Source organism: Macrotis lagotis, chromosome X, assembly GCF_037893015.1.
Source record: "Macrotis lagotis isolate mMagLag1 chromosome X, bilby.v1.9.chrom.fasta, whole genome shotgun sequence".
Classification (NCBI taxonomy): domain Eukaryota; kingdom Metazoa; phylum Chordata; class Mammalia; order Peramelemorphia; family Peramelidae; genus Macrotis; species Macrotis lagotis.
In genome coordinates this window covers 514,091,914-514,116,089 of record NC_133666.1, presented here as the reverse complement: position 1 = coordinate 514,116,089, position 24,176 = coordinate 514,091,914, and the positions used below count along the sequence as shown (strand labels likewise).

Sequence of the window (24,176 nt, the reverse complement as noted above, 5' to 3'; positions counted from 1 at the left end):
TCATTTCTAAGACTCAGATCTGCCAGATATTACATCTATATGATCAACATTGTTTAAGCACCATAAGAAAAAGGATAGGGATAGGATTTGTAGATTTATTGGTTTAGGCAACTTCAAATGAAGAGCCTCCTTTACCAATGCAGACAAGAACCTTTTCTGCAAGCAATGTCATCTTACACAGTTGCATAGAGTCCTAAAAGTCAACTGACTTGCCCGAAGTCATGCAGTCAGTATATGTCACAGGCAGAACTTGAACCTTAAACAAACCTTTACTTGCCTACTATATGCTGGCAACTGTGTGAAGTTCTAGGTATATAAAGTCAAAATTAAACCATGTTTCCATTGGCAATTGTATAAAATTTAGAATATAGACTATATTGGCTTCATAGCTAGTTTCTTTTTTGTCACTTCCTCTTTTATTAGCCCTAGTTAACCATCATCATCATCTGATATTTGTATGGCACTTTAAAGTTTGCAGAGCACATTTCATTAGATCCTTAAAACATGCCCAGGAAAGGGATGTTACAAGGTATCAACTCCTTTTTTTCAAATGGGGAAACTGAGGCTCAAATGAGCTAGCTCACTTGCTTATAATCACACATTTACTAAGGATAAGAGACAAATGATCCCAGACCTAACCTCAAATCTTGCCCTTTGCTCTATGATGCCAAATTTATATAGTGACCTACAAAGAGCTTTCATATACATTATCATATTTGATTCTTACAAGACAGATAGTGTAAGTAGTTTTGTCCTCATTTTACAAAAGAAGGAACTGAGATTCAGAGAGGCTAATTGACTTGCCTAAAGTCACATAGCTGTTTGAGCCAAGGATCCAATCCACATTTATTAACTCCAAGTTCAATACTCTTTCATTGCATCACTATATCATGGCTAAGTTAATTTTGTCAGCAATAAGATTATGGTCCAGTCAGTTTAAAGCTATAAAACCCATTAAATACTACTCTGCACCACTTGACTGAGTTTATTGAGATCAGTTACAAAACTTTATTAACAGGATCAAATGACTTGACCAGATCACATAGCTATTAAGTGTCTGAGGCTAGATTGGAACTCAGGTCAATGAGTCTTCCTGAGTCTAGTCCCATTGCTTTAGGCACTGTTCCACTTATACAAACTGAGAAATTAAATGATGTCCTCATTGCCAGTTGTACAGAATTTTTAAAAATGGAATTTTTTTTGTAAAAAGAATTCAGGAGAATGAGATTTTAATTCCATTTCATGTGCTTACTAGCTCATAAGTTCATGCCAAATCACTCAACATCTCAGAGACTTGATTTACTAATCTGTACAGTAGGGATAAAGCCACTTGCAGAGGGTTGGAGAGTGAAAATTACCTTGTAAAATAAAAAATAACTAGCATTGTGTAGTATTTTAATATTTTCAAAGTGCTTTACTTATGTTATTTGATTCTCACCACAAGCTTATGAAGTAGTAGCATTATGATTTCCATTTTACAGATGAGGAAACTGAAACCAAAAGAGATTTAATGGATTGCATAAGGTCAACAACTATTAAGTATTTTAAGACAGGATTTGAACTCAGAGGTCCAGAACTATCCATTATATAAAGGGGTTGTGTATAAATGTGAAGTCAAATATAGAGAACCATTTTTGCAAAGGCATGGTGTTGGGAGATGAAATATCAGCTATAGGAAAAACTAGTAGGGCAGCCTGACTAGAACAGCAGGTAAATGCAGGAGAGTAATCTTAAATAAGATTAGAAAGGTTAGGAGGAGGCAGATTGTAACTGACTTTGAAGATTAAACTGAGGAGTTGATGTTTTATCTCAAGAAATCAAAAGGAGCGGCTAGGTAGCACATGGATAGAGCACTGGCCCTGGAAACAGGAGGACCTGAATTCAAAGTAACAATCCATTACATTGTATTTTTATTTATTTTGTTAAAAATACCCTAATTAGGGGCGGCTAGGTGGTGCAGTGAATAGAGCACTGGCCTTGGAGTCAGGAGTACCTGAGTTCAAATCTGGCCTCAGACACTTAATAATTACCTAGCTGTGTGGCCTTGGGCAAGCCACTTAACCCCATGGCCTTGCAAAAACCTAAAAAAAGAGATCAAAAGAATCATTGAAGATATTTAAGATAGCAAGTGACATGGTCATATAGTTGTTTTACAACTATCACTTTAGTATGCAGTGTAAATTGTAAAGGGAAGCAGGCAGGAAAATTAAGAAGTTGTGACAATAGTGGAGATAAGAGGTGATAAGGGTCTAAACTAGAGAAAAAACTGTGTAAGTAAAGATAAGCACCCCAAGAAAGATGTTGCAGAGGTTGGAAAAACAAAATTAATGATGAATGGAATATGGGATGTGGAGAAGGAAAAGTTAAGGATGACTCCAGAGTTGTTAATATGTTGATAGGGGAAAAAAAAGGATGATAATGCCCTCAATAGAAATGGAGAAGTTAAGTGAACGAGATAGCTTCAGAGGAAAAGAAATATATTGATTAAGTTTGGGAGACTTAAAGAACATTCAAGTCTGTAAACAAGAGTTGGTAGTGGGGAACTAGAGATCAGGAGAGAGACTAAGGATGGATAGATAGATATAATCAAGTCATAACACTGAAATGATAAAATCATGGTACTAGATAAGATCACCTAAGAAGAGAGTTTTAAAGAGAAGAAAATATTTTAGGATGAAGACTTGGGGGATGCCCACATCTAGTGGATGACAAGAGGAGGAAGATCTAGCAAAAGAGAATGAGAAGGGGCATTTAGCCAGAATGGATGAAGAATTTTTTTCTTCTGTTTGGAACTATAATCTTCTACCTTCATTGAAAAGTAATGTCAAACAGCAACATGGGGGTGATGATCAACCTTAATGGACTTGTTCATTCCATCAGTGCAACAATCAGTCACAATTTTGGAGTATCTGCTATGGAGAATACCATCTGTATCCAGAGAAAGAATTATGGAGTTTGACCAAAGACCAAAGACCAAAATTTAAAAAGAAAAAAAACAGGGGCATCTAGGTGGCATAGTGGATAAAGCACTGGCCCTGGAATCAGGAGTACCTGGGTTCAAATCTGGTCTCACACACTTAATAATTACCTAGCTGTGTGGCCTTGGGCAAGTCACTTAACCCCATTTGCCTTGCAAAAAACCCCCCCAAAATATTTAAAAATTCAGTTATCTTATTATATAATTTTGCTATCACTTATACTTTATTTTTCTTCCTTAAGGATATGATTTCTCTCTCATCACATTCATCTTAGATCAGTGTATACCATGGAAACAATGTAAAGACTAACAGACTGCCTTCTGTGGGGGTGGGGAGAGGGAAGCAAGATTAGGGGAAAATTACAAAATTAAAAATAAATAAAATATTTCTAAAAAAAGAAAAGTAATATCAATTGACCCTGGAGTTAGGAGGACCTGAGTTCAAATCTAACTTCAAACTCTAAACAGTTACCTAGCTGTGTGACTTTAGGCAAGTAACTTAACCTAACTGCTTTGTAAAAATAAAAAAAAAGAAAGAAAAACAAAAGTAATGTCAAAAATATTAGTTTTTTTAATTAAATAAATTTATAGTTACTCATAAAGCTTGTTTTGAAGAATTTGAATGGTTATCTGGAAATATTTACCATATTTCTATCTTGTAATCTAATCCATTAATTTACCCTGTAGTCTACAGTTTTACATATTCATTCAACATTTTTTGAATAACCTCTCTTTTGCAAGTAAATTTATAGTATTCTATAAAATGTAATTATGGAAGATATTCTTTGGAACATTGCTAAATAATTGCATTAAAGGGAACAACAGTTCAAAACCCACTTAATGTTTTTATTTTTTTAATTACATGTAAAGATAGTTTTCAACACTCATTTTTGTATGATTTTGAGTTCCACATTTTTCTCCCTCCTTTCCCTTTTCCCCCCTTCCCTTGAAGCAGGTAATCTGATATAAGTTATATATGTACAACTTTGTTAAGCATATTTCCATATTAGTCAAAAAAGGGGGGAAAACCATTAGGAGGGAAAAAATATAAAATAAATCTTAAAAAGTTAAAATATCAAAAAAAAGTTAAAATATCTTTGATTTGCATTTAGACTCCATACTTCTTTCTCTGAATATAGATGGCATTTTCCATCACCCCATTTATATTTTGTAGTTGTTGTATATTGTTTTCCTAATTGTTTATTTCACTTTGCATCAATTGATAAAAATCTTTCCATGCTTCTCTGTATTCATTATGTTTATCATTTTTACAGCATAGCAATATTCCGTGACATTTACTTTCCACAGATTTTTCAGCTATCCCTTACTAAATGGGTATTTATTTAATGTCCAGCTCTTCAATGCCACAAATATTTTGCAATAAATATTTTGTTATATATAGCACCTTTCTTTCCTTCTCTAATCTCCTTAGGGTATATGCCTCACAGTGGTATCTCAAGTTACAGATATTTGAGGAATTTTCATTGTAGAATTTGATTTCCCAGAATGCATACTAATTCAGAACTCCATCAACAATGCATTAGCATACATGTATTCTTAAATGATTACAAAATTGACTATTCTAATATTTTGCCAATTTTCTGAGAATTAGGTGAAACTTTAGAAATGTTTTGATTTATTTTTCTCTTATTATTAGTGATTTGGAGCATTCTTTCATATGGTTGGTAATAGTTTGCCACTCTTCTTCTGATGACTATTTGTGTGATCCTATGATCACTCATCTATTGGCCAAATCAATTCTAAATCAATGGAAAGCAGCATGGATTCTTAAACTGGTATCCATTAGCTTTTTTAAGAATATATTTTGATAATTACTCAATGTAAATTATTCAAATGTTAAAATTCAATGTAAATAAATTGTTCAATTTAATTTTGAAATTTTCTTTCATACATTTAAAAACATCCTAAGAAGGGATCTCTAGACTTCAAAAGACTACTACCATAGGCATCTATGACCCAAAAAAGCTTACAATCCCAATTGATTTGGCAAAAGGCTGCATCAATCTTTGGTTACACATAAGGATGAAAATTGAGATACATATTTATGGGATTCAGCCAATTTAGGAATTTGTTTTACTTGATTAAGGATATTTGTTATAAGAGTTTTGTTTTTTCTTTTTTTCCCCAATAGAGGGAGAGGTGGAAAGTAGAGAAAATAGATTTTTTTTGTTGTTCATTGAAAAAAAGAAAATGAAATTTCAAAGAAAAAAAAATATCCATATTGTACTTAACGTCAATAAGTCAACAACCCTATTGTCCAATTCCACCTATATGTGAAAAAGGTAATAGGTAACAAAGTAAGATAATAGGAACTTTTCTTAGAGAGTTTGTTTTTAGTTCACCCCACACTTTCTGTCTTGCTCAGTGGTTTACTCATAAAACTTAAGGGCTTAGTAAATATCGCTTGAATTGAAAATGTACATTCACAATCTCTATCTATACCTACAGCTACATCTTGAGCACACTGTCATAGCTGATTCTAGGAATACTTTCAGCCAAGAAATGTGATTCAGTTTGATGCAGTAACATAGGAAAAGGCTTTAGAGCCAAAGGTCCTGGGATGCTTCTCTGCTACTTCCTCAGTATATGACTTTGGGCAGGTTTTTTCCCCTCCTTTGGAATGGAAAATGGGGATGGAAGGAGAGGGTTAGATGATCTTTACAAGTCTCTCCCAGCTCTAAATGTCAATTTAAATTACACAGAACAGCATTTTTCTAGGTGCTTAAAAGAAAGTAAGACTTGGTTCCTCCACTGAGAATATTTTTATTTTATTTTTTTATTTTTATTTTTTTAGGTTTTTGCAAGGCAATGGGATTAAGTGGTTTGCCCAAGGCCACACAGCTAGGTAATAAGTGTCTGAAGCCAGATTTAAACCCAGGTACTCCTGACTCCTTGGCCAGTGCTCTATCCACTGCACCACTTAGCTGCCTGAGAATATATTTTAATAGGCAGATAAGATACACATTGGGTAGCTAGGTGGCATAGTAGACAGAATAGTGGATCTGAAGTCATCTTCCTGAGTTCAGATCTGGCCACTTACTAGGTGGATGACCTTGGGAAAGTTACTTAACCATGTTTGCCTCAGTTTCCATATCTCTAAAGTAATCTGGAGGAGGAAATGACAAACCTCTCCAGTATCTTTGCCAAATAAAGAGTTGGACACAACTGAAATGACTAAACAACAGAAAGATGCATATATGAATGACCATAAGAGCAAAAAATATAAGTACATTATGAAGGCATAAATATCTCATTCTAAGAGTTAATCAAAAGGAGACATCTCTTTTAGCTTGGGGTGACTGGAACTGACTTCAGGGAAGAAGAGACATTTAAGCTGGATGTGAAAAGATGAATAGGGTCTTAATAGGTGGACCCAAGGAGAGCATTATGAGCTTTTGGACTAAGCAAAGATATGGAATCAGGAATGTAAGCAATGTATTAAAGGGACAGTAATTATACTGGTTTGGCTCCAGTACAAAATACATGACAGAGAAGCATGTGACATAAGCCAGGGAGGCCAAAGGTATCTTAATTGGTAGGGGACTTGAGTATCAGGCTAAAAAATTTAGACTTTACTCCATAAATAACTGAAGTTTTTTAGATTTTAAAGTGACATGATGAAACCCTGTATATCAAGGAGATGAATTTGTCAGTGGCGTGTAGGATGGGTGAATTAGATCAAGAAACAGTGAGATAATATTCTGTATTTTTTAAAGCAAGGAGAAACTAAATGGTACATTTTCAAAAGATTTTCATCAAAAATAGTTTTAAAGTTATAGCTCTTGAAGGTCTCACCATCCATTATTTAGAAAACATGGTCATTCAAAATGATTGGTTTATGTGGCTAGATGATCAAAGCCTTCAGGATTCAATTAAAGGGTAGAATATGACTACTATGGAAATATATTTAAATAATTACACTTAGGGGCAGCTAGGTGGCGCAATGGGGATGGCTAGGTGGCACACACAGTGGATAGAGCACCGGCCCTGGATTCAGGATTCAAATTTGGCCCCAGACATTTAATAATTGCCTAGCTATGTGACCTTGGGTAAGTCACTTAACCCCATTGTCTTGCAAAAAAAGGCAAAACAAAATAAATAATTACACTTGTATAATCTATATGAGATTACTCACTGTCAAGGGGAGGGAGGAGAGAAAGGAGGCTGTGAAAATCAAAACCTAAAAAAAATGAGTGTTGAAAACTCATACATGTAATTGGTAAAAAATAAAGAAAAATTACATAAAAAAGAAAATGGTGGCTTTTAAATTAGGAACCCTTTTTTTAAAAAAAAAGCATGAAATGATAAATGAAGCCTTCGAGGGACAGTTTTACAAGTATTTTCCAAAATATTTATTAGAGTACATTTTACTAGTTCCTTGCGCATAGTAGGTACTGGGTGTTCATTAGGCTGTTTCAGAAATTTCACAAGAGTTTTCTGACTAATAAGTTGACCTTGGAAAGAGAATATTGAAAGGCAACTGTTTTGTGGAAGAGGCTTCAAAAACATTGCTTTTTCCAATTGTCCACAAACAGAAACTTATTTTACTGCTAACTGTAACAAGCTTTCTATTGTGTAGACCTATTTCCCAAAAATATAGACACTTATGTACCTGAAACAAATGTTTGGGATGTAAGAATATGATTAAAGGATACATTTGTTCATGGACACAAGCATCTATTTTAGAAAATATTTGCCCAAATACACATGGTTAGAGGACACTTACTGATGCCAAGTTTCACTTGAGACAACCCAGGAAGAAGGAGCTAATATTAGTGGTGATGCCTCAGCATGGAGTCAATTTGGATGAATGGGCTTTAAGGGAGAATGTGGCAGAGGATGCAGATTGATGAAAAGAGGTTGAAGAAGGAAAATTAGAAAAAATGATGATCAATATTGCTGCAAAAACTCTTTATCTACTTCAGTTTCTACTAGGCTGAGATGGGCCTTGGAAGGGCTCTTTTTCTGGATTCTGGGAGCTACTGTGGGACTAGAAATAAAACTAGGGAAAGGCTATTTCACTGCTGCCCTACTGATCCAGAGTAACATAGTGCAACCCAGGGACTCTGGAGGCATCAATGAAACTGAAAACAAGAGAACCTTGAGCACTCCAAGAATCATCCTCAGGACCTGTTATACAACACTCCTCTGCTGTGATTGGGAAACTGAACAGGGACTTACCAGAGTCTAACCTGAATGGAGTTTAATGCCTTAATGGTTGGAAGTAAAAAGTGAATGAAAGGCACTTTCTCTGATATACATGTGTAATGCTTTTGATTTTAACCATGTCTCTACTGAATTTAAATTATGATCTTGAGTTTGAATGACTAAAGTGACATTCCATATCTGAAAAAAATATGAGAGGTCTGTTTTTTATTTGATATGTAGAGGTTAGAGCTAGTGAGTGAAAATTAATGACTGACAAGTCAAACTTAGACTGAGCATGGTCATAACGAGAAGAGGTGGAGTACTACATGATTGGCATTCCACATATCTTTTATTTCTCAGATGTCCATGACTCAGATGTTGATGGAAAAGCATATGGCACACAAGCACATAAATGTACTGTTGCCCTTGTTCATACATAGAACTTCCTCTGAGTCATGCCAGAATTGACTTTCCTCCACCTTCCTAGTGGTCAGGAAAAAGAATCAACATTTCAAGAGGCTGTTATATGTATGTATTAACAACTATAAGCGATTTTGATCTTTGAGTAAAATCTCCACAACTTTTAAAACTTGACAACTGATGCAAGCATTTATTTAGCTAACATCCTCACTATGGACCTAGGAAGGTGCTAAATGATGAGGCTAAAAAGGTAAAAATAAATCCCTGATCTCAAGTCTAATGCAAGAGACAACATGCAAACAACTATATTATGCCAAAAATTGGGGGCAGCAAGGTGGTACAATAAATAGAACACCAGTCCTGTAGTCAGGAGTACCTGAGTTCAAATCTAGCCTCACACACTTAATAATTGCCTATATGTGTGACCTTGGGCAAGTCACTTAACCCCATTGCCTTAAAAAAAATAAATTAAGAATCTGAGATAGAGGAGAAAAATCCAAAAACTATGATTGCTCATTGCTATTCCCTCCAAATATTCAAAAAGTTTCCCTTTTGTCTTCCCTCCTCCCCCACTCCAGAGATGACTGCTATTAGACACAAATAGATACGGATATATATACAAAATTTTCCTATCTATACTTCTATTTATTGTTCTTTCTCTGGATGCATCTTTATATGTCCTTTATTAATTTGTATTTATAATAATCAAAATGTCTTAGTCACTCAAAGTCTTTCTTTTTTATTTTTTCAAAGTCTTTCTTAAAACAATGTAACTATTATTATATACAGTGTTTTCTTGGTTCTGTTCACTTTGCTTTTCATTATTTTGTCCAAATCCTTCCATATTTTTCTAAGATCATTTAGTTCATCATTTTTAGAGCCCAGGAATATTGTATCACAAACATACCCCACAACTTGTTCAGCTGTTCCCTAATTGATAGGGACTCCGACAATTTTCTTTGACACCACAAAGAGAGCTGCTATAAACATCCCACTCACATCCAAAATTAGAATCACTATTTGTGAAAGTCTCTCAATCTTATTTTTTATTCACTATTTTCCTTCTTAGTCTCTTTTTTTAACCTTATCCCCCTTTACATTATCTTCTCTCCCAACTTCATCCACCCCTTCCCATTCTTTTCATGGCAGAAAAATATGGTGTGAGATTAATTTTATACTTCTTTCATAGCAGGTGCATTTGGTTGAAAACCAAATAAACTGTGATTGGAAGTCATAATGGCAATGCATTTGTAGTATCTATATCTTTATTCAGTGACTGGATATTTTTCATAGTATGTGATCAAAACATAAGTTTGGAGAATACATCTTACTACTTAAGAGCTATCTTAATATTGATTACAGAGATTTGATTCTTCTTTTAGATTTCATTACAGATTAATCTGTTTTCTATCCTCAGTACACCTGTTTTTCATCTGTAGCAACATTCATCATTGACATAAAAGCAATTGGTCAAAAAAAGCATCACTCTAGACAAAATATTAAAGGGGACACTTAGTTCCACAGGAACAATAAGGGGTATGCTGTCATGGCATGGGAGGAAAGGGAGGGAAAAAAGAGATCATTGGCAAATGTCTCAATAGGGCAAGTACTGAACTGAGCAGAGTACTTGGAGAAGCCTTAAATAGAGAGGTATCTGAGAAAAGGAATAGGAATTAAAGCACTAGTTGTAAGAAATACCAACACAAGGAGAAGCAGTGATAGCCTTCAGATTCAGCAGGAAATATGGACTGGACTAGTTTTGAAGATTGGATTAATAGTGAATGTCACAGAAGTTTGATTTTTTAAATATAAAATGGGTATTTGACTAGAACATATTAATAATATTTAAAAACCACCCTTAGCCTAGATATCTTTATGCAGTGGATACCTATGAGATATTTTTCTTTCTTAGTAAAAAAGATATTTCATTACTATTCTTCTGTAAGAAAAGAAAAACAAATTCTTTGTGGTAAATATGTATAATCAAGCAAAACAAATTTCCTCATTGATAGGTTCAAAAAAATCTATCCTTCATCACCTCTCTGATAGGAAGCGAATTGTTTACTTCATCATTGGTACTCTGAAATCATGTGTGATCATTGCTATCAATTCCCACAACATTCACAATTTTCTATACAGTGTAGTTGTTACTGAATTACTAATCCCCTCGTCCTTTATTTAGTTCTTCATCAATTTATAAGTCTTCAAAATATTCATTTTTATCATATCAATATGATAATATAAATTTTTCTTCTGGATCTTCTTCCTTCACTCTGTATCAGTTCATATAAGTCTTTAACTTTTCTGGAATTATCTCTTTATTTCATCATAATAGTATTACATCACATTTATCCACCACAATTTGAAGATTAGATTTTTTAACTGTTTCTCACAAAGAACATGGTTTCTACTTTCATTCCCCAAGGTAACTTCTTTGCTGTAGCTTGATGAGGTTCATCTTTTGCTTTAAAACAATCCATTTATTTATGGACCTAAGTTGAGATGAGAATGAATGATAATACATAACAATCTTTCAGCTCAAAGAAGAAGTTAAGGTCACAAAGACCTGAAAGTCTTGGAATACTCTTTGAAAAAGAATGATGGAGCATGGGGCTAATATATCTCTTAGAAATATTTTTTTGGAAGTTGCTGCTGGATAGAGAATGAAGTGGCATTTCTGACCCATTAAGCATTTTAAATGGCTGAAGTCCAAAGTAGAAATCAATATTCTACCTTTAAAACTCATTCCTCTCACAAGGTTCCCCATTTCTGTTGAAGGCACTATCTTTCCAGTCACTCATGTTTACAACCTTCGTATCAGCCTCTATACCTATCTCTCCCTCATTTTACAGATTCAGTTGCCTAATCATGACATTTCTACCTCCATAGTAGCTCTCAAAAATATCTCCTCTCTATTCACACAATCATTACACTAGTTTGGATCCTTGTCTCTTTTTGCCTGGACTATTGCAACAACTTTCTAATTGATCTCTTTGTCCCATCTCTCCCCAGTTTAATCCATCCTCCACACAGCTACTAAAATAATTTTCTGAAAGATGCTGGTCCGACCATGTGATTCCCCTCTTTAATAAATTGTAGTGGCTCCCAATTACTTTGAGGATAAAATAATAATTCTCTGTTTGGCTTTTAAAACCCTTCACAATCTGTTTCTAACTTATTTTTCCCACCTTGTACATATTATTCTCCTTCCTTTTCTCTGTGGCTCAGTCAGACTTGCCTTCATGCTATTCCTTATAGGTGGCATTTCATCTTTCTTCTTGGGGTCTGTGTCCTACCTCCACTCAGTATATGGATTGCTCTCCCTCCTTTCCTCATCCTGTGAGAATCTGGTGGGTTTTTTCCCTTCAAAAATCAGCTTATAAGCCACTTCCTACATGAAGTCTTTCTTGATTTTTTCCTAGCTGCTCATATCCTTCCCTGCAAAATTGCCCTAATTGATATTATTCATATTGTGCCTATTCTTATAAGGGTATCTAAGTGGGATGATGAGTAATGGGCCTGGAGTCTATAGGACTCATCTTCCTGAGTACAAATCTGACCTTAGATACTTACTAGGTGATCCTGGGCAAGTTACTTAACCCTGTTTGCTTCAGTTTCCTCATCTGTAAATTGAACTGGAAAAGACAAACCACTCTTGTATCTTTTCCAAGAAAACACCAAATAGAATCATGAAATGAAATGACCAAAATGGCACAACAATATATTTATATATGTTCAGGATGCCTTCCTCTCAATAGAATATTTACTCTCTAAGGGCAACAGTGGTTACATTTTTGACTTTGTATTCCCAGAATCTAATGCATGTCTGGCATACTGTAGACAATACTTGGTTGATATGTATTTATATAGTTCTTTGGAATCTATGGATGGTAGAAGCCTAGAGAGTTTCATCCCTCCTATCCTTGGAATCAGTTTTAACTTTGTAAAATATGATTTTGCCTTAGAAAAGTGAGTAAAGGAAGCCTGAAGAAAAGTCAAAGAAGGATTGCAGAATGGGGCCATTCCAGATATGCAAAACCAATGAGTTTTTGAGTTGTTATCCAAATAAGGAAAAGATGCCACTAAAACTCTAAATAAAGACATCCTATTATGGAACTGCCCCTCCTCTCTTCTTAGGGAAAAATTCTATTTCAATTCAATTCAACAAATAGTCAATGAGCCTACTATGTGCTCAACACTTAAATAGGAAAAAGGTGTCTCTTTATCAGCATCCTCCCCCATTAGCCATTTATGAAGCCTTCTTGGAAACAGACCATAAAGCTAACAACATTCTCTATCTGTTTTGAATCCCCACTACAAAAGTTCAAGAACTGGAGAATGTAAACCTACTTTAAATTGTAGGAGAAAACTGTTGGCACAGAATAAAAGCTTTGCTATTTATTAAAATAGACTCATAGCTATGGCACTTAGTACTTCCAGCCTTACATGTTTAATGCAGGAAAAGAAAAGAAAAAAGAAAGAAAGAAAACAAGCTCTGATTCTCTGTCCACTACTGCCAGACTGAGGCAGGAGCAGACTTTCCCAATCTTAATGATGCCTTGATCAGATAACTGATATAAAATATCTTCCAAAATCCTCTTCCTTCTCAAACTTTATAGTTTGTTCTTGGGAAGTCAAAGATAAACAAGAATCAACTTAATAAATCTATTTAATATTATAAATACATAGGCCCTAGTTGTTTTTCTCTGAGGGCAGTAGGCCAGCAATCAGCAACAATTCAGCTCTCCTGGCTTTTCTCAAAAGGTCCCCCACATTAAGACTGTTATGGCTTCGCAGATTATTGCAGCTGGGGTCTCTAACGAGGGCTGCCACAGACTTTGGGGAAAATACTTTGAAAGTCTCCTGATCACGCATTGCATTGTGGTTATTTTGTCTGCTTTCAGTAGAAGGAAATGTTAGCTTTTAAAATATTGATTCCAGGAAGACTTTTTAAACTTTGTGGCTTGTTGATCAGTCATTTCAGTCATGTCTGAATCTTGTGACCCCCCATTTGGGGTTTTCCCTGCAAAGATGCTGGAGTGATTTGCCATTTCCTTCTCCAGCTCATTTTACAGATGAAGAAATTGAGGCAAACAAGTTGATTTACCCAGATTATCCAACTAGTTGGTGTATGGGCCAGATTTCAACTCAAGTTTTTCTGACTCCAGGCTCAGTACTTTAACCACTGTACCACATAGTTGCCCTATGACATGCAGCCGCTCATAAAAAAAAAAAAACAAGAATCTTTTCAATTCTGGGGAATGATTTCTTCACTTGGATGGAAGCATGGTGCAGTGGAAAGAGCATTGTCTATGACATCAGAGGACATTTATTACAAGTGGAATAAATCAAATCCCACTCCTAATCCTTCCTACCTTTGTGACCCTAGGTAAATCATTTAACTTCCATGGGCTTCAGTTTCCTCATCTGTAAATGAAGGAATTGGCCTAGATGGGTTTTTCAATTTCTACCAGGTTTGACCATAAGGCTCCAACTTCAATGCAATTTCTTAGATCGTACTCAGATAAACTCCATTGGTCTTTAGGTTCAAAGTGAAATGCAGGAGATGATCAGAGAAACTGGTTGAGCTTTGAATCACAGAATTATCAGTTTCCTTTGAGGCTCAGGAAAAGGTCCCACCTTCTCAAGAAACCTTTCCTGACCTCCTCCTTTTCCTATCCCCACCTTAATGCTCAGACCTTCATTCCGCCAATTATCTCCAGTTTATCCTGTATATGTCTTATTTGTACTTAAGAGTAGATTGTTGTCTGAATCTTTGTGACTCCCTATTGTTCTACCATGTTGGACTGTGAGCTCCTTGAAGAAAGGAACTGTCTTTTTGTCTTATCTCTTAGCATAGTACCTATATGGTTAGTGCTTAATAAATTCCAGTTGACTGACATATGGGTGAGACCAGTATAGTGAGTTAATAAATTTGATAGCTTCCATTTTTGTGGGATTTTAAGGTGCTTTGTAAGGAAGAGGAATCTGAAGTGATGTTTCTCAAATAACTATGAACTTTGGCAGCTTCTGCAACTGAAGATGGAGAGCAGCTAAGTAGTGCAGAGGTAGGTAGGTGGCATAAGGGATAGAACACCAGACATGAAGTCAGGACGACCTGTATTCAATTCTGACCTCTGACCTCAATAAACCCTGCTTGCCTCAGTTTCTTCATCTGTAAAATGAGCTGGAGAAGGAAGTGGCAATCTACACCAGTATTTTTGCAAAGAAAACATAACTGAAATGACTCAATTATAGCAAAGCAGCTGAAGATAACAGCCTTCCCCTTTCCTTCTTTTCTATCTCTATACCAGGAGGGTTCTAATGATGGTGATAATTTTTAAATTTTAAATCTTTCAGGCCTTGATGAGAAAGCAAGCAGATTGTAAGCAAAAGACTTCCTTTTCAATTGCTCATGTTCAAAGGTTAATAAATAGCATATTACAAAGGGAAAATGATTGGGTAGCAGGGGTCTATTGTATTTACTCCTTAAAATTTAGAAAGAGACAAAGGAGAGACTGTAAGAGAGAAATTGTAAAATAAAACAGTATTTCTATAATGGTTAATCAGTAATATGTGTCCACCTAATTGGCATGTCAAGTCATTGGGCATCCATGGGACTTCAAAAATTGGCAAGTATGAAGTGAATTTGTGTTGTTTTGAAAGACAATCCAGGTCACACCTATTAGAAGAAAAAACAGCTTTAGTTTTGAGTTACTCATTGATGTTTTCAGTATAGTTAAAGTCATTATGGAAGGGTATGATTGAAAGCATATTGGATGTGATATTTTAAAAAAAAAAAAAGCTGTGTTCTAGTCACTTCTGCCTTTAACAGACCTGTGTGATCCAGGGGTAAGTCATTTCTTATGGCCAAAGTTTGGTTTCTTTATCTTTAAAGTAAAATAAAAATTCTTGAGGAACTTACTTCACAGATCCTCAGATGAAATCATATTTAGTATCAGATAAATATAAGAACTCTTTTTCTTGGTGTTTCATTTCATTTTATATATAACTACTTAGAAGGGTTTTAATACTGTTGTATTTTATGATATCTTAGAAAATAATACTATTAACCAGGAAAAAAGGTGTGAATTTTTGAAAGTTTTGGAGATGATTGTTTGGAAGTTATAATGGGGGAAAAGCCCCAACTCATTATGTTCTGAAAACTTCACATATGTTTACTTTAGACCACCAGATAAATGGAAAATCCTGGCAGCTTCTGATTGGAGCATCTTTGCTTCCATTCTGTCTTCAATAATAATATTTAATATTTTGGCTATTTGCAGGATGATGTGGCTACACTTCTCAAACCAATATCGGAAAAGATTCAGGAAATACAAACTTTCAGAGAGAGAAATCGGGGGAGTCAAATGTTTAATCATCTTTCAGCTGTGAGTGAAAGCATCCCTGCACTAGGGTGGATAGCAGTGGTAAGTCTAGACCATAATTTGTAAACTCCTCAACTTGGCATCCTTTTGGTAATTGAAGTCACAACTAATATTTATCCATGTTAAAAGATATAATCTCCATCTTCCTGTTTCTTCATCTTTAGCCTGATGCATTAGCAGAGACATTTTCCTCTTTCTTTTCAACCTATGCCAAATGCTTATTCTGCTTAACATGGTCTGTGCAATCTATGAAATCACTCTCACTAGCTTCAATGTACTCATTTTTTGCTTAATATCTTTAAAGTATCACTATCTTCATTGCTTATCTTTTTTCCTCTAAACTGTTTTCTTCCTTTGTTATTTTTTTCTTCTATGCTGGGGTGATGGTGCTGTTCTTAGTCCCCTAAACCAGGTCCTTATGTCAAGGAGATGAATGATGCTGCTACATTTTATACTAACAGGGTCTTAAAGGACTACAAGCACAGGTATGTTGCCTTATTTTATTGTCCTTACTTTGGAGTTAATTATTTAGAAGTAGTCATGCTGCTGTTGTTTAGCAGAGTTCATTATTTCTTTCAGAAATCTTTGAAATTCAATTGATGTATATCATGAGACAAAACAAAATAAAAAATTAAACAGATATCCAAATTTTTTAAATATCCAGTATTATTCTTGTTATGAACAACTTTACCAATTTTGTGTACATGGTGGGCATTTCCCTATAATATAAAAATAGGGCTAGTTTCTACAGATGTTTTAAGGTTTACAAAGGACTAATATTACAATAGTTAGTAAAGGGTCAATAACACAAGTATTATTGTTATAATCCTCATTTTACAGATGAGGAAACCCAGACCCAGAGCATTTTGAGTGACTTATAGCTGGTCTCAGATCCATGATGTAAATCTGCCAGTTTTTATTCTTTCTAGTATATCACACAATTTTGTATTTCCTTTAGTGTCATCACTTTGTGTATGTGAGTAATTTGTAAAATTCAGAAAAGGACAAATCAGAAAATGAAGCAATGTAAAGAAAAAGGTAGATGAGAGTGAGACCCTGATTAGAGATAATTAAGACAAGGAATCACAGGATATCAGATTTAGAAGTGTTCTCAGAAGCATGTCACACTATTAACTTATATTGATCTCAATGGCCATCAAAAAAATATTCAAATTTGTCTAACAATGTCTTCCTCTGTTTATGTATCTAATGCCACTGATTTTAATATGTATTGAACAAGTATCTGGTATTTATTCATTTACATAGTCATTACATGTATGTACATTAAATGCCATTTAATTCAATTCAACCAATTATTCTAATTCATAAAGATATTTTTGAATACTGCATATTATCTATCATATTAGGAATCCCTCCCATATTGGTGTTATCTGAAAATCTTTTGTTTTTGCCTTCATCCAAATCATTGGCAAAAATATGCAATAGGGTCAGAGTCAGAAATCTGGGACATCCTTACCTCTTTCCAAGATGACACCAAGAAATTCAGAATCAAACTAATCATAATGTCTTCTAGCTCAAATCTCTTTTTTGTCTTATCCAAAAGAAAGGTTTGTTAAATGTTTGGACAAAATCTAGTTAAATTTTATATCATTATCTGCAACAATCAATAGCAGCCAAATGGCATTGTTGGTACAAGGCTGGACCTGGAATCAGAAAGACCTGAGTTCAAATCCACCCTCAGACTTTTACTAGTTTTGTTACCTTGGACAGGTCTCAATTCTATTTGCCTCAGTTCCTCATCTTTAAATGAGGTAGAGAAGGAAAAGGCATCTTTGTAAGGAAAATCCCAAATGGAGCAATGAAGCATCTCTTGGGGAGAAGTAATGGGATGCCATTATCATTGTTGTCACATTTCTACATATTTCAGATGAAAGTGAATTTGAGGGACTGAATTATTAAGATCCCACTTCATCTTAACAGCATAGCTCTAAAAGTGGAAATAAGAGGAAACAATCACATTGTATAATTAAATGAATTACTATTTTAAATGGCATATAAAACATGGGAATTATAAATAATATATGACTATATAGTAAAATTTACAGTATATTTTAACTATTCTTCATCTTTATCTTTTACTTATTTAAAATTTTGGATGAAATTCATTGTCAACAGTGATATCATCATTACTATCACAGAGAATAGATACATTTTGATAATGTCAAATTCATATTGAATCCTGGGAGTTATATTTGGATAATACAACAAAAAAGCAACTGGCATTCTCATTGTTCTCAGTAGAAATGTCTTTTTGTGGGACCAACTGTTCCCTAGGATTTGTCATTCTTCCCCTTCTCTCCTGGTAATATAACTATTTATCCAGAGAGTTTGGGGGTGTATTAATTTATCCAGACAGACTGGGTCCAAATTATGTCTCGTGTTAGATGTTATAGGATATTATAACTTAAATTTCATGTTGGCAATGGGATTACAAGTTATTTTCTTTTTTAAAACATAAAAGCAAAAGTTACTGAAAGATCATCTTCACATCAGTGATTGCTGGAGGTGAAAAAATATCGGTTGGTATACAGATGTATGCATGCACAAGCACACATGCACACACATAAACACACACATACACAGTGTAAGTGAAGTTACTTAAGCCATATTTAGCATTGGTTCAGAGAACCACTAAGCTTATCCTACATAAACATAAAGAGAACACTTGACATCACTCAGCCCTTCTTATTTTCCTACATACCAACTTAGAAATGTTTTATTTTCCCATTAGTGTGTCCTCTCTACCTGCCTCACTTCCTGAACATCAGTTCCTTCCTTTGAATTTGGGAGGGGGGGGAGTTCAGGGAGGAGGGAAACAGCAGTACCTCTTACCAGTTGGCATTTCAGCTACAGTGCTGAGAAGTTGAGATTTCCTCTTCTGTCAGAGTTAGTGTTCTAACACCATAAAAAGAAATTGGGGCTGGTCCATAAATGTCAGAATTTGGCTGAAAAGTGTATTTCTGGCAACATCAAGGGCAAATCTATTATAAGCCTTAAGGAATAGCTGCCAGAGGAACCCATTCACCTCACTTCCAGTAAAACCAGAAAACTGGCCATAAACTCTCCCATCATTGCCAGGGGAAGACCACCCCAGGAAAGCAGAATGTCCCATATTCCACCACCCTGGGTGATCACCTTTTTAAAAAAAATTATATTTGTTTTATTTCCCCCCAATTATATGTCAAAATAATTTAGTTGTTCCAAATTCTAACCTGCCCTCCAATTCTTTCCTCCTGCCTCCCTGAAGCAGTAAGCAACCAAATATAGTTTTATATGTACATTCATGTAAAACATTTCCATGCTAGTCATTTTTTTCAAGAAAATTCAAATAAAAGAAAAAAATGAGAGAAAAGAGGAGTATGCTTCAGTCTGTATTCAAACAATATCAGTTCTTTTTTTGAATTGCAGATGAACCCAAGCTTGCTTTATTCTTCTACCACTTGTAGTTTCATATAGAGCATATAGAAAATTTTCACAACTACATCTTCTGGGATACTGTAAGTCACAAGCAATTCTTACCTTAAAGAAAACATCCAAACTGAAAGACAGATTGATGACATCTGAGTGTCCTTTATAAAGCAGTTTTTAAACACCATTAAATGGCTGTTCACAGTGGACTCACTACTTCTGCTTATCAAACAAATCTGTTGACTGACAATATTTCTCCTCAGTGAGGGACCAGAATAATTTGGTTGTTTGGGTATCACCATTATCTATCTTTTATCCATATATTATACTAATGCAGATTTTTCCCCTGGTAATTGTGGCTGATTCTATTTATCCTTCAATAATACCTCAAGCCTAAGACTTCTTAACACATTTGTTTGTTACAGGCCCCTTTGGCTATAAATAAGTCAGTGGACCCCTTCTCAGAATGATGTTTTTAAATGCCTAAAACAAATTGCATAGAATACATAATTGCAAAGAAAATAAATTATATTGAAATAGTTACCAAAATATAGATTTAAAAATTTTTAAATTCAATGAAAACATTAAAAAAACAAGCTTGTGGACACTAGGTTTAGGTCACTGAAGCAGTTTAAAATAATGCACTAAAGAGAACATAAAAAATTTTAGGGGGAAACAGACCAGGTGAATAGTTTTGAAATTAACATATTGAATTTATTATGTATTTTAATAATAATGATATTCTTCATTTCATGTACAATCCTCATGTATACTTTTTATATGGGAATGGTCATGTTTATAGGTGTTTGTCAAGTTCAGAAAAACAAAAAAATTTAAATCATTTAAAATTATAGGTAAAGACATACATCTAACTTTATAACTACAATTCTCCCTTTCTGGGACTTTAAACTAGAACCTAAGAATTACTGAACTGATCCATCAAGTTCAAGTAAGACAAATTTATCTTGATGGAAAAAAAATGGTTTGCCCACTCAGATTTTCATGGACTTGAAGTCAGGAAGACCAAAGTTAATCCTTTTACTGACACAATAACTCTATCACCATTGGCAAATTAACTTCAGGGAGTTTTGGGATCTCCTTCAGTTGAAAAAATGAGAATAATAATACTTGTATCTACCCCCCAGAGAATTGCATTGAGAACTAAATGGGATTATGTATATAAACTACTTTGCAAACTTTAAAAGTGCTACCTCTCACTATCAGTTTTTATTGTCATCATTGCGAAATAGGTTTAGTGCATGGAATTACATATATATTTATATATATATATATATATATATACATACATATATATATATATATATATATACTACACATCATACGTATATAGTTTTTGTTCAATACATGCTTAATTTTTTTCTCCCAAATTTGCCTTATACAAAACCAGAATTTGTCCTATAATCATGTCATTTTTGTCCTCTGGCTTGCCTTAGATAGAAGACAGAAGTCACATGGAAGTCACAAAGAGGTCCCCACAATTCTATTTTTTCCTCTAGTTCTTGTATGCAGCTATTCTGCCTGGGTTCCAGGGCAGCTTCACCCCACACCACCCCTGCCTTTCAATTATCTGGTCACCCAACTTTCACAGTAAATGCATTTTTATATAACAGTTCTATGTACTTTTTTTTTTTCAAAAATCACCCCATAGAATTTTAATCATTCATTTATTCTAATAAAGAGATCTCATGAAAAACTACCATTGGGGCAGTTTTTAGAGGAAGTATGGTACTTATATGTGCATACACATATACACATTCATATATATTTGTCAAAAAAGGTTTTAAAAAATACAAAGTTGAATCCTAAGGTAAAACTAAGGCTTATATCAGATCCATGAATTCATAAAAGCTTGCCCATATTTGAAGAAATGGAGGAAGTTTCCAAATTACTTCATTTATCCCAATTAATTTTGAGATTTCTTTTACTTTTTTATCTGGCTGAATTTATTTGAATGAAATATTTTCTTAACAGTAAAAAATCTGAAGATATAGATTTAATTTGTTTACATTTTAATGACTATAAAATATTGTGCATTATTGTACACTATTTAGAAATAAACAGCCAGGTAAAATCATTCAGGAGGTGCCTCTCAAGCAAGACACAAAGTGATAACTACATAGTTAACAAATCAGCTAGATTGGTATAGAAGGACATCAAGTCTAGAACATGCAGGTGATTTTTTTTTCCCTTTTGTAGATAAATGGGGAGGAAAGAAATAGAAATAGCAATTGATTCAGGTCTTTTGGATTCATAGGTTTAAAACATTAAAAAAATAATAAATACCACTCTCTTACATTATTATGTCTTTCTCTCACTGATTAAGTGACTTACGCCATGTGGATTGGGTGAAGTCCTACCTGAACATCTGGACTGAGCTTCAAGCTTACATCAAGGAACACCATACCACAGGCCTTTCATGGAGCAAAACTGTAAGTATTCCATTACCTTCGTTGTAGAAACCATGACTCCTCAGTCATTAGTCCTTGAAAGTTAGCCCAGATTTTAGGCACTTCTTAGGTCAGAATTTTCTCCAGAAAATAGCTCATAACTCCCTCTCATATATTTCCTTTTAATCATCTAAGAATTTCCCCTTGATGACTGAATAAATGAATAAAAAAAGCATTAAATGCATACAATGTGCCACACATTGCTTTAAAGTCCTGGAGGTATAAATATTTTAAAAAGACACTCCTGGGGCAGCTAGGTGGTGCAGTGAATAGAGCACTGGCCTAGGAGTCAGGAGTACCTGGGTTCAAATCCGGTCTCAGACACTTAATAATTACCTAGCTGTGTGGCCTTGGGCAAGCCACTTAACCCCATTGCCTTGAAAAATCTAAAAACAAAACAAAACAAAAAAAAGATAGTCCCTCCCTTCAAGAAGCTTACCTTATGATAGAAGACACCAAATAAAGGGGAGAGATAACCCAGGAAGGGTGAAGTCACTGTTCCTAGAGCAAGAAGTGTCAAGTGGGGAAGGGAAAAAAAATAATAGAATCTGTAGAAGGCAGAATAGTCAGTTGCCTGAGGCTTGCTTGATATTAAGGAAGGAGCCAGAGAATCACTTGGGAGAGTTCATTATGGGAAGAGCATCAGTGATGAGTTCTGGTACTTGGGAAGGTGAGAAACAACAAAGAAATCAAGATAGCAATAGGAGGGTGATATAATGCCAACATGTACCAAACTGCCGTTTTTAATTTGGAGTTAGAATGTCAATTTCTTTGGTTTTATAGAATTTCCTTTAACATATTTCTTCTTTTTTAACTTCATTACTGAGGAATGTTGATGTAACTACACACAGAAATTTTTTTAACTAGAACGTTTATCATCTGTTTATGTTGAAGTTTATTTGAAATTTCTTGTCAGAGGTAGGGCTCTCTTCTTTCTTGGTTGCCTCTCCAACATCTAACCATTCAGATTGCTGGTAGTTGGTGTTAGTGCAGAAGTAGGAAATGTCATGGTGCTCATACATTGGAACCTGGGTCTTCTAAGTTTGTTCAGGCTTTTACTTTGAGTCATTTGCCCTTGAGTCCTCTTCCAAAATTCTAATATTCAGAGTTCTCTACTTTCCCTACTGTACATCATCATTAACATTTATATAACACTTATATCAGGCACTGTACTAAATATTTTACAATAATTATCTTATTTGATCCTCACAACCCTGAAATGTAGATACTATTTATTATTTCCATTTTACAGAAGAGGAAACTGAGGCAAACAGGGCAAGTGACTTGCCCAGAATCATACAGCTAGTAAATGTCAGAGGCCAGATCTGAACTTGTGTTTCTGATACCAGACTCAGGATTCTAACCACTATACCATCTAGCTGTCCAAATAAACAAAGGATGTTGGAAAAAATTGTTCACACCATGTATAACTTTTCCTTATGTTATGTTCTCACAATTTATGAGAAGGGAATCTTATAGTAAAAACTTTGATAAGAAGGGTTGTATGGTTGTGTGTGTGTGTGTGTGTGTGTGTGTGTGTGTATGTGTGTGTGTGTTTCAGTAACAGAGTGTATGATAAGCGATCATTGTAATCTCTTTTTAAGCATTGCCTGTAGACAAGTTGTCTACCTAAGGAAGATAATAATAATGCCTTATCATTATAAATTTTTTCATTATAAAAAAGAAACACCTAGGTCTTTGAATCTATGATCAAGATTCTTTGAACTAATTACTATCTTGTGTGATATCAGCAAACTTTTAGCCTGAAGTTCTCAATCTATAAAATGGAACTGTTCTCATATACTTAATAGTAACCTGTAAGTAAGTAAAAATAAATTAAATTGTATTGAAAGTCTTAGATGAAATGAGTAGTATTAAATATTAGTGCTATGGATTTTTTAAAATATATTCATTGGTTATAAACAGACAGCAAAATCCACTTGATCATCATCCTATCTCCTGCCCCAGTTGAGAACACAGTAAGAATTAAACCCATTATAAATACATATAGTCAATCTAAACAGCTTTCTATATTGGCCATGTCCAAAAAGAGATTGGTCTCATTCTGCACTCTAAGTCCTTCACCTGCTATTGGTAGTGGGTCACATATCACATGATTTGTTCTCTAGAATCTTGGTTGGTCTTTGCACTGATAGTTTATTTAACATATTGTTTCTCATTACATTTATATATCAATAATTGTTCATTGATTCCTCTAATTTATAGGCACCCCCTCAGATTTCCATTCTTTGCCAACTCAAACAGAGCTGTAAATATTTTTATATATCAATTTATTTACTTAGGTCTAATCCCTCCCTTAATCCA

At 34.5% G+C, this 24,176-nt stretch overlaps 1 protein-coding gene across 1 annotated transcript in view; it reads left to right on the top strand.

Moving 5' to 3' along the window:
- The window catches only part of CAP2 (cyclase associated actin cytoskeleton regulatory protein 2), a 201,747-nt gene that overhangs the window by 128,820 nt on the left and 48,751 nt on the right, over positions 1 to 24,176 (top strand). Inside the window, exon 7 of the mRNA XM_074207229.1 lies at positions 21,728 to 21,833. Within this exon, the coding sequence (XP_074063330.1) occupies positions 21,728 to 21,833 (106 nt within the window). The remainder of the gene's footprint in view (positions 1 to 21,727; positions 21,834 to 24,176) is intronic.